The sequence below is a fragment of the Monomorium pharaonis genome, chromosome 7 (genome assembly GCF_013373865.1).
Source record: "Monomorium pharaonis isolate MP-MQ-018 chromosome 7, ASM1337386v2, whole genome shotgun sequence".
Taxonomy (NCBI): domain Eukaryota; kingdom Metazoa; phylum Arthropoda; class Insecta; order Hymenoptera; family Formicidae; genus Monomorium; species Monomorium pharaonis.
In genome coordinates, this window is record NC_050473.1 from 12,154,827 (window position 1) to 12,171,394 (window position 16,568).

Here is a 16,568-nt window from a genome sequence, read left to right on the forward strand (position 1 = left end):
AACGAGGGACCACAAACGTGCTCTACAAGTAGTCATAATACGTGGACCGGGGGCAGACTCGCACGTGGTGCGATCACGTCGAACGGCGCTCGGGCTCCTTTCCCCCCTCAGTGTAAAGTTAAACTTTGGATACGCCGGCTGCGCCAAATGTCTATCCCGGGCAATGCGACGGTCCGCTTTTCTGATCGCTCGCGCACGCACGCTCGGAAGAATACGATGGCCAAGAGTGTTCCTCGACATATGAAACAATACCATGAGAGATATAGCGAATATGTTCTATTGAAAATATTTTTAATATTTTGCTCTCACGTAGCGACATGTGTGTTCTACCAACGACGACAATCTTACTGTTATAATAAAACGCATTCGCCACGTATAATTTTTTCATCTAACAGTAAATTAATATATATTTGCCAGCAAAATAGCCCTCGCACTCTGCAATGTCCAACAATAGTTTATAATAATAGCAAAATTAAATATAATTGTCTTATGTATTGGTTGTTTTATGATTTACTTAATGTTCTGTTTAAGACGTTAAACTCTAGTTTTGTCAAGTCTAAGAAATATCAGAAATTGCAGTGAATCAAGCCGAGTCAGGTAAACGCAGACGAGGTAACACGGCGTTATAACAGGTACCATTTTCGCGTTAGCACGCGCCAGGAGAATTTGAATATAGCGAAACTTTGTTACAGCTGACGGTGCTACTTTCGTTTCGCGTACGTCATAACTCATATTCGATGAAACTTTAATTCGGGTCGTTTTCGAATCTAGCAAATCGTGAAATATTACGTTAAATTGGGATGAAATGCATTGGAATCATCATTAACATTTTATAATTTTTTATCGATGCAAAAACCATGTGAAAATTATCACGTTAAAAAATGAGGAGAAGATATTATTTTATTTATATGGGATTTTATGTTAACAAAATTATATGTACAAGTTTGAAAATTCCATTTTTACATTGACGAAAATTTTTTATGTATGGCAGTTTTTATGTATTCCTTAATCTCATCGATGCAAAGGCAATTTCTGTTTGGATAAGACAAACGTTGGTACAAAGCGGATTGGAAGTTTCGGTCGCAAAGAATACGCTTTATCGATGAACAAATCGAGTGATCCGAACGGTGGTTACGTATCCTCGGAGCTGTTGCTCCGGGGAAAAAAGTTTGAGTCCCTCGCGGGACAGCACCCCGGTGCGGCGCGGCGTGGCGCGGCGCGGTGCGGAGCGGAGCAGAGCGGAGCAGAGCGGAGCGCGGAGTGCTGCCGGTCAGTGCACCGTCGTCTCGACTCGTTTCGGTATACCTATATGCAGGCACGACCTACGTTCCAGCGGAACGGGAGAGCGAGAGCATAGCTGGCGCATTATCACATACGTTAAGTTTTTCTCCCTCTATTGGCCCAGAGCGGGGACACGAAAAACGACTGATTAATCGAACCAACACGGGAACATTCTTGCCCCGGGATATAAAGAGAGAAAGAGAGAGAGAGAGAGAGAGAGGGGGGGGGGGAGGCAAAGAGGAGAAACGGGAGAGAACCAGTAGTAGCGACGGCAGCAGCCTGCCCCGTGCCCACCACACCCTGCATTCGCGCATCTGCGTCCGCGGGCGCGGACAAGACGACGAGGGACGACGACGAGCGGAACGAGAGAAAAAGTCCCTGCCAGTACCATCGTGGGGAGTTCCACCGATCTCTTTCGTCTTCGACGAAAACCGGAATGCGTTTCTTAGCGGCCGAGATATGTTCCGAACTTACAATTAACGCGGTGCAATAGCGTACGCGCGGCTGGACACGGGCAAAAAAAGCCCGCGGTACCGGCTTGTAATGCGCGCGCGTTACGTTACGTCGCGTGTGCAACGCCTAATTTGGAATATCCGCCTCTCCCCTCCCTCCTTCCCTCGCGATCCTTTTTCACCTTGCGACAGTTATGAAAGTATTTCCATCGAAACAATTTTGTTAATTTGATTTAGAGTCGCTTTCCTTCGTGTTTCTCTCTCTCTCTCTCTCTCTCTCTCTCGCGCGCGCGCGCGCGTAACTCGATTACACCTCGCACGCTATCGGGATCGCGGGTTCTGTCGATATTAGAAAAATGTCGCCAATCGTGGATTGTTTACCACGTATCTCGCTGTGCGTATCGAATTAAAGAACATAAAATGATATGATATAACGATCCATACGCGTACTTGATATTTTATGGCGAAACACTAATGAATTCTTTGTACATGCCATTTCGCACGATAGGAAAATGAGCGAATTTAACGCGGTAAGATTTATATCTTGCTAACAACTCGCGTGTTTATTGTCGGGGAGGGTGTTGGCGGACAAAAGACGAGGATAACGAAAGTTAGCGCTATTTCAAAGATTACAAAGATATACACGAAGACATGTAAGAAAGAATCGGGCAATAAAGACCGTGAGGGATATTACGTGTGTAAAATGGTAGCGTTACGTACCTATACTGCCACTTCTCGCGCAGATTATTTCGACGATGTAACGAAAGCTAAGTCGTTGTAGTGGTGTCGTAACGCGGAGCGTTATGCTGTCGCGTCGAGTCGTAAAATTCAACCTGTTAACTTCTGATCGATTCCCGGTCATATATTACAAGCTTTAATATTGAATTCCGTACGTCACATGTAATAGTTTTCATTTGTCCCCACTGATTGCGCTTCGCTGGATTTTATTTTGTTCACTTTTCAATCGTTTTATTCATGGAATGGAAGCTGAATGGAAGTCGCTAAGTTTTTTTTCTAAACCCAAAAGATGTTGTTGACAGAGATCCTTTACATAGAGCAAAGCATTCAGCAATTAGATTGTGCAACATAAATATAACTACTGGAAAGTGCCGCGACGATGTTCTATCCGCGATTAATTTTTGTAACGTGAAGCTCGTGCGATTCGGAGCACTGCTTCGCGCGAACGCAAGCGCTGGTAATTGGCCAGAAAGAAGAAGAAAAGGAAGCAGCAGGACACATCGAAGCATTTTATCCGTAACGTCGAGATATCGACCGGAGGTGTCGCTGGTTTTTAAATAAAAGCTGCGAAGTCGCGCGACTGGCAAAAAAGGTGTTTGGAAAAACACGAGATTTCAATTAAAGAGACAAGCTTAGTAATGAGGCATTCTGGGATTTATTGGCTCGAAAATCGTGGCGCCTAAATGTCTGCGTGTGTCCGCTCGCTCTCGGCTAGCTTAACAGCACGCGCGTACTAAACGTATGCGTGCGTGCGTGCGTGCGTGCGTGCGTGCACGTGCGCGTGGCCGAGGCTTAGAGGGTCCCATCGGACCTACGATATGCCCGCAGAACGTCCTCATTTGCATCGGAACGAAATTCGTTACTCTTTCGCGAGATAATCATACCGTCTCGTTTGCGAATCGTTGCCTGCCGATTCGGTTCCGCTCGTATTCCGTTTTTCGCAGCTTCCTTAGATTTGAACGAATTTAAATCGTACTTGAACTAGAGGCATTATATTGTCTCCCAACGCACACGTTTTGATCGAGGACCCTTCGTATCTTTTAGACGATGGTGAAATTAAATTTCAAAGGGTCATGCGTTTTACGATACTTAATTTACAGAAAATAAATGTACATAATTTGATATGAATTGCAACGAAGAAAAGAGATTGCACTATGGATATGTGACACTTAACCGTGGTAGAAAAGCGCGTAAGACGCTACAAGGGAGCAATTGGTCGCGATTAGTCGATCATGACGTGGCCTCGTGAATATAATTCGCGATAGGTATTCTCTACCGTGCGTAAAACAATTCGTACCACATAATCGGGCAAATTATACGTCGACGTCGTCGTTACCGTAGTCTTCACGTTCACTTGAAGTTTCCCTACTTATTCCTTCACGGTGCATCGATTAACAAGCCTCTTATCTCGTTTAAGGATTTTTATGGCAAAAGTTATGGCTCGGGTATCGCTGTCAGTGGAAGAAGACGAAGGTAGGACGAAGAAGAGGGAGGGGGGAAGGGGAGAAGAGGCGCATCGTCGGCAAACGCGTCTTAAAGACACGATCCCGGAGTAATCGTCTTTCGAGCCCAGGCCCGATAAAAACGCCACGATACGAATCGGCGCGGCGGTTCACCGGCGATTAGCTTCAGGCTACGAATCTCTCCCTCTCCCTCGCGTTCTCCCCCTCCCCCCCCCCTCTCTCTCTCTCTCTCTGTCTCGTCCCACATTATATCATGTAATTTTTATCGAATCTCAAATATGATCTCACAGTGCCCATATCGCGGAAATTATGCATAAAACTTATCATCATTTATCCCGCGAGCTTATCGATTGCCGCGCGCAATGATGACCATTTCGCGAAAATCACTGGCTTCCACGCGGCTTTTCAGCCGCGCCCGGACGCGGAGCACGAGCAAATTGAAACGCGATCTATACTCCTCCAACTTCCACGCGTATCGACGCGACGTCGTTATTATCTCGTTACGCCTATTGCGGGGGTCTTATTTATTTTTTAATTCGGCAAAGTTCGGAAGCTTTTGGGTTTGGCAATTAATTGCCTCTTCCGTTGCATCGCGGAACAGCGCGCTTCTTCGCGAATTACCGAATGTCGGCATCGATCTCAAAGCTCAACGGCTACCTGCTGGGTCGTACAGCTCGTCCCGTTACGCAGTAGTGCGCCGTATTGGAGTCTTTCTTACAAGAACGAGTCCTCGTTCCCCGAAGGATTGGTAATTCGCCGATTAAATTGAAAACGCGGCGGGGCTAATTGCGCCACGTCTGTATTATTCATCGAATTCATCGTCCGTGCTCGCATCGGTATTTTGCCAATGTAATCAACTCCGAGTATTCGGCAAATTTTCAGATGAGAAAGCCATTATACAGTGAAATTTCATTCAAATCAAGGATGTCAATTGATAAACTTGGAATCAATGGGCATTTGCGTAAACACCCCTTGATCTCAGAGTTCGACTTTCTACACTGAGAAAAGAAGGAATAAAAATCCATTCAAAAAGTAACAAACGGACATTACCGATCTCTTTAATCGGGGAAAAAAAAAACAATAAAGGCTTGAATGACCGATCAAAAACATTCAAACAGAAAGTTCCAATTGGAAAATATTCGATTGGAATTTTCTAATCAAATACTTTTAATCGTGTTGGCCTTTATCGTGTTTTCCCGGTTAAAGAGATCGGTAATATATCCGTTTATTTTTTGAACGGATCACTTTTCTCAGTGTAGTCTCTTGCGTTTTCAAATTATATACACCCGTCCGTATATGTGTCAAACGTGTTTTTTTTTTCCTATCACGATATTAAATCGACTTTGCGTTTGCACCCATACAATTACACATACGTACCGATGGTAATAGATGGTATGTCCCGTCGACGTGTAGTGCCGCCCACGTGGTCACTTGACCTCCCTACGCCTCCGTATCTCTTAGTTAACCTTATCAACTCGATTCAACTCGACCTAACCGGTGCCGACTCACAGTTTGCTAGTGCGTAACCGGCGTATAGGCGACATACGGGCGTACATCTGTCTTTTTTTTTCTTATTCTCCCGTAATATCATTAAATACGAATATATTAAATGTCGCGACAATTCTTAACTCAATATTTGACGGTTTTTTTTTTTTAGAGAAAATTCGTACGTCGCTGTTAATCTATTTACACACATAGATGTAATGGTTTGTATTTTTTCAAATATACGTCAAGTAGGAGCAATGAAATTAACAATTCAGAGAAAGAAAAGAAATTATTTATCTCGTTATAATTTAGAGGTTTTGTCACGCAGCAGCGCGAAAGTATCGAGGAAATTCGTTTGCCAAGAAACTCATTAAAAAATTCCGCGTATTACATTGCCTAGGCGTCTTAGATATCATAGATATGCAAAACGCGGGGATCACCCCCCCCCCCCGGCCGGCGTAGACCCTCGCGGGTGCGAAGACGCGAGCGTGGAGGGGTGTGTATCGATCTAATAGTAATGAGCTCGGAAGATTTTGAAATATACATTATGCGGGGATTATGGTTATGCATGCGGGAAAGGCGCTGAGAGTATTTTTCTTTTGATATACCCTTCGCACCCGGAACGTCTTTGCGAAGCGGCGGATGAGATTTGAATAAAAGTATCCGGCGTGCCGTGGCTTCTCGCTCCTCTCCGCTCCGCGAGTCGCTCCGCTGGGGCTTGATTCGCTAGCTACTTTTTACAACTGCGCGGTCTCATTAAATATGTATAGATTCGCGCCCCGTGCGCGTTCCCCCAATTCTTCGTCCCCCTCCTGCTCTGCCTGCGATGATATAACCGCATCAGCGATTACCAGAAACATATGTTTTAAAGATCAACCGCGAAGACGCCGCGCCACTACACTTCGCTGCATTACTTTACGCCTGTAAACTATCTTTGTATTTTTAAATACTCTAAGTGCACATAAATTACACACGTCTGAAACAACCACAAAAGTCGTATCGCCAGCTATGGGCAAACAGCAGCCGGGGATAACGACTCCTGATCTATGTACTCTGATCCTAGTCCATCCCCTCGGGTCTGCGTGACCCGGATTAAACTATAGGCTCGTATCGACATCAGTTTCTCAAGGAGCTACCGGTGTTCGAATACCAGTTAATCGCGGGAAGTGGTCTAGCGTAACCATTGATATTTTCACGCTGCCCGCGGCTAACTGTAAACCTAACATTAGTCGCACAGTTGGTTTTAACGTGTTATCCAGGTTCAGGAGCCAGCGGCTCGTATCGAAGCTGCAATTTCGCGTAGCTCGCTTAGGTAAAGATACTATTAGATAACTGATAAATCGACTCTTGTTTCACTATGTATATACATGCTGTATAGACGTAATAAAAAAAAAAAGTCTGCTACCCTACAATTATGATAGCTGTCAACATTTTATCGAGGCTCATTTATTAGAAATAGGTATAATTATAATATATATACATGCGCGAGGTAGCCATAATTGCAAGCACATCTCTCTGTGTTGGCGATTCCTTTATTAAGACGCAATATCGGCGGTGGTTCCGTCGTTCCTTCGCGGAACAAATGACCCGCAAGTTATCACCCTGAGAGTTCGACCCTTCCATTTAAAAAATGTAAATTCGTTAATGCAAGTAATGGGGGCGTGAAAATTTGTTCGCTCTCTCCCTGCAGCTCGCTCTCTCTCTCTCTTTCTCTTTCCTATTTTTTCCTCTCCCCTCTGATTCCGCGCGCCGCACCCTATTACCTGAGACTATTATCCAATACAAAAAATCAAATAAAGTATGCTAAGTTACGCTCCGAAGACTTTGGGGAGCTCGGAAACTGCCGAGGGGTCGTAGAAACATTTTTTTTACTCCGTTCCCCCACGTAGCGTCAACACCCGCTCGCCGACTACTCCGCGCCGTTTCTTCGTCGCCTATTAACTTCCAACAGGCTGTAACAATGAGACGTCGCCGAAACTTTCCTCGCAATTTATAGTCACGCTCGCTCACGGAAGGAAATTCAACTTTGCAATTTGATCGCTCCGATTGCCGCGCGACGAATCGATGAGAGATGTCACTCGGCAATGTCGACATTCACGGAAATGGTATCGGATCTCGCGACGTTGGAGAGAAAGAGAGAGAGAGAAAGAAATTCCATTTCCGCATCCAGTTTACCACTAGGAACACTCCGGCGAATTCGAAAGGCGGATCATTCTACATTAGAATGTTTCCGTGATTTAATGTCCGCGCGGCCGTGTTTAAAGCCCCCCCCCCCCCGAGGCTTCGTGATGCTGCAAATTGCATAAGATCGAGTGTGAGCTGAACGTATACCGTTTGTGGCTCGTCCGACGAGCAGAACCGACGCGGTACGACGGCGGCGGTGGCGGCGGTATCAGTAGCCTGTTCTTATCCGCTGATCCGCATCTACATTATTAAACTTGATTGGAGGCCAGGCCAATTCCCGCGCGAAAACGACTTATTGCAGTGTGTGGCGTAGTGTGCCTCGACGTTAGACCATTATAGGAAAGTGCTGTTTAACGATTCGAAAAAAGCTCGAGATAAAGCTCGATAATCGAAGGAACGTCGTCGCAGTTTCGGAACAATTACCGTATTCCCTACCTTCCCCCTCTCTCTCATAATTATCGCGAGATACAGTTTCGTCAACAAAATCATTATTAACGCACCTCGATTAAGTTTTTTTTCTCTCGAAGCTATTGCTTGCTACAGTTTATTATTAACAACGCGCTAATTATCAGCCGCGATAAACAAATCGCTGTGCCGTTTTCTACGAAAAATTAATATTCAGGCAGACAATTCAGGCTCGGGCATCGCGAATTAGATATTTATCCTCTGGCATTGGTTGCATAAGATGTAACAAGTTTCACGTAATGCAGACGCAAAAAGGTCTCGGAGTCGACGCCTGGGAAACACAACACAAGAGAATCTGAAAAACGAGCCGTTTTACGCTTCAGGTAATATCATCGAATATAATGGAATGCGCAGCGATCGAGGGCTGTACGGTCAGTTTGCGGGACGGATAAAATCTCGAGGCGTTGTGCAAGAAAATCGAGCAATCCGATCTCTCTCGCACTTTTGTTCTAACGAATGAAAAAGTTGGAACAAATCGCCATCTTATCGACGACGAGCGGACCGAACGTAATGAATCGCCCGAGTGCAAAACGCGGGCGCGCGATCGCGTATCGTTTTCGCGGGAAGATTCGGCGAGAAGAATAGAAATTGATTTTTTTTTTTTCCGAGTAAGCCATAATTGCTTTCGCCCGCGTTAAATGAAGTTCTCATAAAGAACCCGCGCGTGTGCGTCTGTATCACCATACTAAATTCCGCGCCGCGAGCGGCCTTGATACACCAAGTGTATTGAAATAAAACGTATCAAAGTAGCGTGCAAGATGTCGGGGGGGGGGGGGGACTCCTCTTTTCTCAATGGGCGTTTTTCAAACTAATTAAAGTGGATATTAAATCACTTCTGCGCCACACACGCACGCACACACCGTTCAGGATTCACTGATGTACGACCCATTAATTAACGTTTCCGATGCTATAGAATATCGCTTGACTCCGCGTACCTCCTAAAAGATTTCCGAGATACCTTTCTGATTGCTAATCGTTGCACGAATTTGCAAGAAGCGCACGGAACGTTGTGCGAGCGTGATACTTGCAAAATGTAACATTGATATATAATTTGTTACACCATGTGCCATATCTTGCCGGTTCCGTTGAAATATTTGACGATTATTATCAAGGAATACGCATTAAATCTGTGGACGTTTTCATAACTAATAATCGTTCCAGAATTGCCGAGATAATAAAAGTTGATGAGGCTTGAAAGAAGAGAAAAAGCAAGGGAGAAAAAGAACGTCTAACGTCGGCGCAGGGGAATTCGCTAGCTAAAAAGGCTGAAAAGGATCAAAAGAACAATCGCTGTCCTCGTGTGCTTTTTACATTGCACAAACGGGTTGCGTATACGATCGACGCGCGCGACCCGATCATTATTGCGGGTGTATTATAAAAATCTTTCCCGTGGATATTATCGTCTACGCGCTCCTCCGTCCGATCGGCACCGGGGTGCTGCTTAAACGCGTAACGGCACGTACCCGCTAAAAGTCAAGATTGATTTTTCAGGAACATTATTTTTTAAAAATCGTACTTTTAGAGAGCGCGCCGCGTAGAATCGCGCTCGCAGGAGCGAGCGCACGGTTGACGTCGCGCACGAGATGACGACGACGACGACGACGACGACGACGACGACGACGACGACGACAATGCGCGGTTATAGCGAGCGACGAAGAAGCGAGAGGAAGAAAGAGCAAGGAAGGAACGAGAGCCGCAGGCGAGTTGTATAATATGAACGCGCCGCGCCGGAGTTTCGGCAGGCTATAATCAATTCTGATTGCAGTCCAGCGGATCGCAGCGCGATCCACTGGCCGATAGCCGAGAAAAAAGTCAGCGCATCCAACTACCGGGCTGCACGGTGGTATAGTCGAAGAAGCAAGGGCGGACGAAGGGACAGAGATAAAGTAAGAATAAGGAGAGGAGAGTGCGCGGAGATGCGCGAAAGAGACACGCGGAGGGTAAGGGGGAAGGATAAAGGGGAACCGGGCGACGTATACCGGGAGGGACGAGGAGAGCGAATGATCGGTGGGTGGTTGGGGGAGAGAAAATGCGGGTAGAAACGGGTTTTGATACCTTTTCGGGCTCGGGGGTGCGAATTAGTCTTTGCGCGTTGCGGTCGCGGGAGCGACTTCGTCTAGCGAAACGAAATCGAGGCGGCGATAAAAACGCAAGCAAATTATTTATCGACGGCAGCTACCGCCTGATTCTCGGGCCAAATATTGGCGGAACGTAAAATCGATGGACCTAAATAGCTATTATTTGGACTTATTCTCGCGACACCTCGGCTTAATTTCTCCGGCCGTCCGACTCGTGATGTAACTACATATATAGAAACCGCAGATTATCCCGTGCGTATGCGGAGGATTTGCGAGAACAACGATATCGTACTCGAATTAAGTGCTCTAGAGACTCGCATGCGTAAGGGCTCCCCGTAAGGGCAAAGACCTCGGCGCTAAACTATGCACGCCTCTGGCCTCGGATCCAATCGGGATTAGAGATAGCCTTGCCTCGTTCGAGTTCGAGAGATTTTTAACTTCCGTGATGGAAGCTTTCTTCTCGAGATAAAAAAGAAGCTAAAATAACGAGACGAAATGATCGGCATTAAGCTTGCCGAAAGTCATTTCGGCCGACCTATCGAAAGCATGTGGACGGGCGGCGTCCCGTCCACTACCCCTCCGTCGTCCGTGGTTTATAAATTCTGGAAAGATACGCGCGCGATAAGATTGCTGCCGACGAAAGAGAAGAGGAAGGCAAGCGGTCCATCGGTGGCGGATATGTAATGTGCGAGTAACTCTAGCAACAACCTTGACTCGCCGCAAGCCATACTCGCGCGCTTCTTATAATCCCTTGTGTTCGCGCGCGTCCGGCCCCATTAGTAGTTGGCTGACCCATCATTCAATAACGCTCTCAATGTCTGTGCGACCGTGTCTCCGTGTCTTCGGACACACACGTATGCGCGACGCGGCGATAATTAGACCGAATTTCCGCGCGGGAGCGAACGCGGGAAGAAAAACATTTCTCGAGCCGCGGAAATTCTATCATTTATATCTCCCACGCCACATCTTTTTGCAATTTGTTTTGGCATCTCTCGCGACATACTATAATTATATATATATACATGTGTGTGTGTGTAACATATTCAAATTTTTTATGAGAACTCAACACAACCTCTTTACTGTCTGCGCTTCTCTATGTACGACGCGAACGAAATTTTAATACAAACTTATGTCGAGCAGATAACTGCGCGCTGATAAATGTTAGTGTATCTGGGTAGCCTGCCGCCAATCTCTATCTCTTAAGGCGAGTGTCACTGAGACATTGCATATATACGTTCTGAATACACGAATTGATTCGAGTGTTGAGTCTACGAGTGAATAATTAGTATCAAAATTATACGCATCTCAAATTGCAATATTATTATTATTATCTGTAGAAATTGAATCATATACATACGTTCTGCATTTTGCAACAATAGATTCTTTATCATACTAAATACAAAATGATTTTTTTTTTTACAAATAATAATACTTTATTGATTTTATATCAATCTCGAGTTGACGCCAACACAAGTATATCCGACGACAATCCGAAAACAGGCGGATGACCTGTCTAATTAATGAGCAGCATTGACTGAGAGACACTCGTCTTCTTGCCGAAAAAGGCTCGAAGCACAGTAGCTTGTAAAGGATCAATGCAAATACCGCAGTCTTTTGTGACAAACGATTCGGAACGGCCGCTAACGCTCGACTTGACAAGCAAACGCTACTTCTTATTCATATCGACGCGAATCGGTGTCAAATGCTCCACGGGTTTTCGTTAAATTATCATCACTGTGGTGCGGCAACCGTTTTACCGGCATTCCTCGAGCGTACAAGCGCGAGGTGAAAAGATGATTTCTATGGTCAAACGCGCGAGCGGAATATTCACCATAAACGAAAAATTTTTACTCACGCTACAAGAATCGTGCTCGTTTTCATGCATATTTATCATCATCAAAAATAAAAATTTGCCACCTGGTTTTATCGCGCGTAAATGGATTTTATTTACGTGAACCACTTGCGACATAATTGGTCAATGAATCATGGCCAGAGCAATCACCTATCGGTCCCGTAGAGAATACAGAAGAGAATCGAATAGCAGAGTTAAAATCATAGCGATCAAAACACTGTACCTCTCGAGCGGCATCATATCAAGACGACGATATGTTAGTGTCATTCGCGCTGTCACTGCGGTATATACCAGGTGTCCAGAGAGAAAGATATCGAAACCGAAAGAACAGAGGTTCTGTTTACAAGTGATAAAACTGAAGAATTAAAAAATATTTTAGTTAGACGTGATCCTCATATTTACATTTTACTTGTCGTTATTTAAAGAAAGACGTCATGTATCTGGAAGAGAGAAACGCGATATCAATAAAACGTTTCCTAAGGTAACGAAGAAATCTTTCAAAGTTTACCGTTTTTTTTTTTCGACGCAAAATTAACTTAATTCAGCTCGGGTTACCTTTGTGCGTCACGGATTTCGGAACACCCATTAGTGATTTTCCTCGTTACGATGACTGACGTGATTACACGTTTTATAAATACAGAGCGACAGACGTTCCTACTAGTTGCTCCGACATCGAAAGTACGATGGGCAGGATAATTGATAGCGGAATGCTAATAACTCGTACGAGGCAGGCATTATAATAAGTTTTTTGCCGGGCGTGTGCACCGCGTCTAGCGCATTCTCACTCCCCTCGCGATGCACCGCGGGTGTTCTTTCTGGTACTTATTAGCACGTAATTTGCTTACTTCAGCCTCGGCGTTGATACGACGACTGCGGCTATTGCGTTGACGTATTGCATATTATATGAACTTTATATGCGAGATTAATAACAATAAATATTTTAACTTGTGCATCGCAAGGACTAAAGCAAGCATCTCTCGTATGAAATCAGTTATCGCCGGCGATCGCTATCAATGTTCACGAGTCCGACTGATTTGACATCGTTAGATGTCTCGCGTTAGATTTCTCACGTAGAGATAACCCGAGGAAAAATATATGTTTATATAAATGTACGAGTGTGAACGCAATCGAAAAATGCAGGCGCGAATTCAGCGCCGGACGTGTATATGTGTTTCGCAGTTTCCCCGGGCAGATTAGTAGTTACGAAATGAAAAAATCTTAATACAATTTGCCGGGATATTAAGCACACGAGGAGTATAATTACAAGAACTGTTCTTACGCGTTGCTTTCCTCCGAGCGATTATACATCGCGCGGCATACGGGCATGGAGTGTTAATAATTACGGTAGACGATGGAGATCGTATATGTATTCGTATTAAGAAGGAACGCCGTGTTTTGAAATAAAGGCTTTTCAATACCGCTCATCTCGTTTCGTCAAAATTACATTTACATTGTGCACACATAATCTAGTCCTTTTATGTAAAATAATTTCTAAAATGTCAGTTTAGAACACACAAGATTACCCCGAAGGTATTTGATTTGATTTTGCGAATTATATAATTAATAAACGACTCGCGGACGTACGGTTAATCAGGATATTAACAGAAGGCTCGCGTAGATTAAAAAATATCTAGTACTTTTCCAAGTATTTGCTTGAAATGGGTAAATATGGGAGTACTTCCCCAACGAAGAAATATTGACTAGGCAAACAACTGAGGCTAAGACAAGCGACCTCTCCATTTGCCGGTGCATCTAGACTGGGCGACGGTAGATGCGACGGCGTCAGACTTTGTCGTAATATAGTTTATGTCGTTCTTTCTAGTTTCTACGAAGGCTACTCTCAACTCTCTCTCTCCCTCCCTCCCTCCTTCCCTCCCTTTTTCTTTTCCTTGTATGTAAAAGAAATGCAACGCCATGTGACTCGAGAGAATTAATTTGTTTCTTTAATTAAAATTCAGTCAGAGCTACAAGTAGTTTGCAGATTCATGCGTTCGGTGAAGGAGTTTATAAACGATTAAAGCATATCCGATAAAACATTTGCGGGAATCGCATATGCTTCATTTTACTGAATATTCCCGAGGCGCTCGGTCGAATAAAAAGAACGTGTCTTGTACGAACCTGGTAGGGAAATAGGGGAATCCCTGATGAACGTGTAGGTCCATGGGCATCGCGGGATGAGCGGGGCCATGGTGCGCCGCGGCCGGCACGTACTCACCACCCGCTGACATGGGGGGCTGCATCATACCCGCGGCGGCGGCCGCGTGGTGACCCGCGAACATGGCCCCCCAATGGAAACCAGGTGCACCCGGCATCGCCGACGGATGCTCCAATTCGAGGGCACGATGACTTCCGCCGGCACCACCGACGATACCACCCCCGGCTGCGCCTCCGGCACTTCCGCCCCCGCGGTGCATCCGCCACCCTTCCACCACGAATGTCGATGGTATTTCCGTCGTCAGTCGCGCACTCTCTTTCTCTTGCTTTTATTCTCTTTCTCTCTCTCTCTCTTTCTCTCTCCACTCCTCCTTTCTCTCTCTCTCTCTCTCTTTCTCTATCTGCGATATAATTCACTGAAACGCTACTGCTCACTTGCACACTGTGCGCGTGTCACTCGCGCGTTTGACCCGTACCCGTGCCCGCACCGGTACTCGGGCCCGCGCCGGTACTCGGGGCCCACGGGGCCCCGTCGACGGAAACGTGCCGAACGGGTGGGCACGACGATTCGCGAATTCCTCGAGCACCGCACCATCGACCGGTACTTTATTCGCGCGGCACGCGGTACACCCGTAAACGCCGTGGACGCATAGGCACCGTCGCGGCGTGGCAGCTGGTGACTCCGAGAACGGCGACGACGCGGCGGCGGTGGCGGCGGCGGTAGCGGCAGCGGATGCGGATGCTGCGGGGAAGACAGGTGTCCGCGCCGTAGTGTATCCTCTGGTGAGCCACTGCAGCCGGACGGACCCGAACAGTGGCGCAGCCTTTAGCTCGGCCATGAATGACGCGCCGTATTCCGAGTTACCTCGCGGAGGCGGAGCCTCGGCCTACTCTCGCCCGCGTGATACCTCCCGCCTCCATTCCCTCTCCGGTCCTCTTTTCTCCCCACGATCTCTCTCCTGCCTCTCTCGCGACTTCACCCTCTCGCGACCACGTGCGCGCGCGTCCGAACGCGAGTACGCTTTCCTCCCTGTCCGCTGTCCAACCAACTCGCTCTCCGCGTTCCTATCACCGAGGATATTTCATCATCGCCTCCTAATCTATCCAATATCTCGGCACGTTCATTTTAATCTAATTTTTATCATTTGGATATCGCTCTCCCTCCCCCCCGCCCCTCTAACAGAAAACAATTGGATGACGACAGATGATGTTTGTCAGAAATAATCACGTTATTCGTTCGGATTCGATCTCTCCGCTTGAAACGTTCGGCGAGCAGAGCCGAGCGCTAGACGAGATATTTATAAGAAGGAAAACGATATCGGTGATATTAATATATGCGATTCTCCCACGCGATCTCAGGGATAGAACAGAAACGCCCCCGTTGACCACGCGCGGGGCGGACAAGCGCGCGTCGCGGATCGACGAAAGCGCTCGCGAGACGCAAGCTCGTTTTGGCGTAACACTTGTTGAGCCACTTCGCCCTCGCGGTCTTCGACTAAACGCGCCTCTTGGTGGACGTTTCATAAGCGACGGAGAATTTCGGAAGTGAGCGTTTTCTCCGTTCGTCGCGTGCAATCTTTTTTTCTACGTGGTAAATCAAAAAGACTTACCTTGTTTACGCAAAATTCAGCCATTCCACAGCAAACTATTTGTTACTATCAAATATCAATTTTCTCAAAAGATGAACAACGATAATACGTTACACATTAGGGATTATCACAAACAGCGCTCAATGATTATTTGCGAATGGAGCAGGGAAAAAGATTTAATATATTCTCCGTCGCGTTTAATTTTCGACAAATTATCGCGCGTACGACAACCGTGTTATTTCTTTTACTGGATGTACAGCGCCTGGGCAGCTTCAGAATTATTACTTCTAATCAGGGATTCGCCGCGCGAATGGCAAATAAAAGCGACGCCTGTAACGCACACATTAAATCAGCCGGAGTTACGTCAGCCCCTCGAGTTGTAACCGGTCTACCACCATAAAAAATTTAATCAAAATGCCCTCTTGGTAATTTACAGCTCGCCCAGCTCTCAACCCTTGCCAGGCAAGGTGACTCTCTCCGGCCAGTGGGTGGAGAGGCGATCTCGCTTGCTTAAGTAAGCCGAGCTGAAGTAGGGGTTGTAAGACGATAGAGAGGAAACAACCGAAAGTAAGAAGGGATGGATAAACCCCGTAGGAGTCATAGAGCGGCAGTAAGATGCGGCCCATTTGCTCGTTCGAGGCTCTTTTTCCGTAAAAAATAATTCAGTCCTCGCTCGTTTGTCGTTTGCCGCCTATCGTTTAGGGCTCGAAATGGCCAACAATGGAAAATTCAAGTTTGCCAGTTGAACAAGTCTCATATCGAATTGTAGTATAAAGCGTAACAATGGAAAAAAATGGTATAAAATGTTTACATTCCCTTTATCAAAT

General features: G+C 46.1%; 1 protein-coding gene across 5 annotated transcripts in view; it reads right to left on the bottom strand.

Moving 5' to 3' along the window:
* Nucleotides 1–14,440, bottom strand: part of LOC105832359 (protein trachealess) — a 76,494-nt gene extending 62,054 nt beyond the window's left edge. For 3 of the 5 annotated variants that reach the window (XM_036289292.1, XM_036289291.1, XM_012673222.3), the window contains exon 1: nucleotides 14,117–14,440. In XM_036289292.1, the coding sequence (XP_036145185.1) occupies nucleotides 14,117–14,412 (296 nt within the window). In that variant the 5' untranslated portion in view covers nucleotides 14,413–14,440. The remainder of the gene's footprint in view (nucleotides 1–14,116) is intronic. The other 2 variants (XM_036289295.1, XM_036289294.1) reach the window with 1 other exon arrangement.
* Between the last annotated feature and the right edge of the window lie 2,128 nt (nucleotides 14,441–16,568).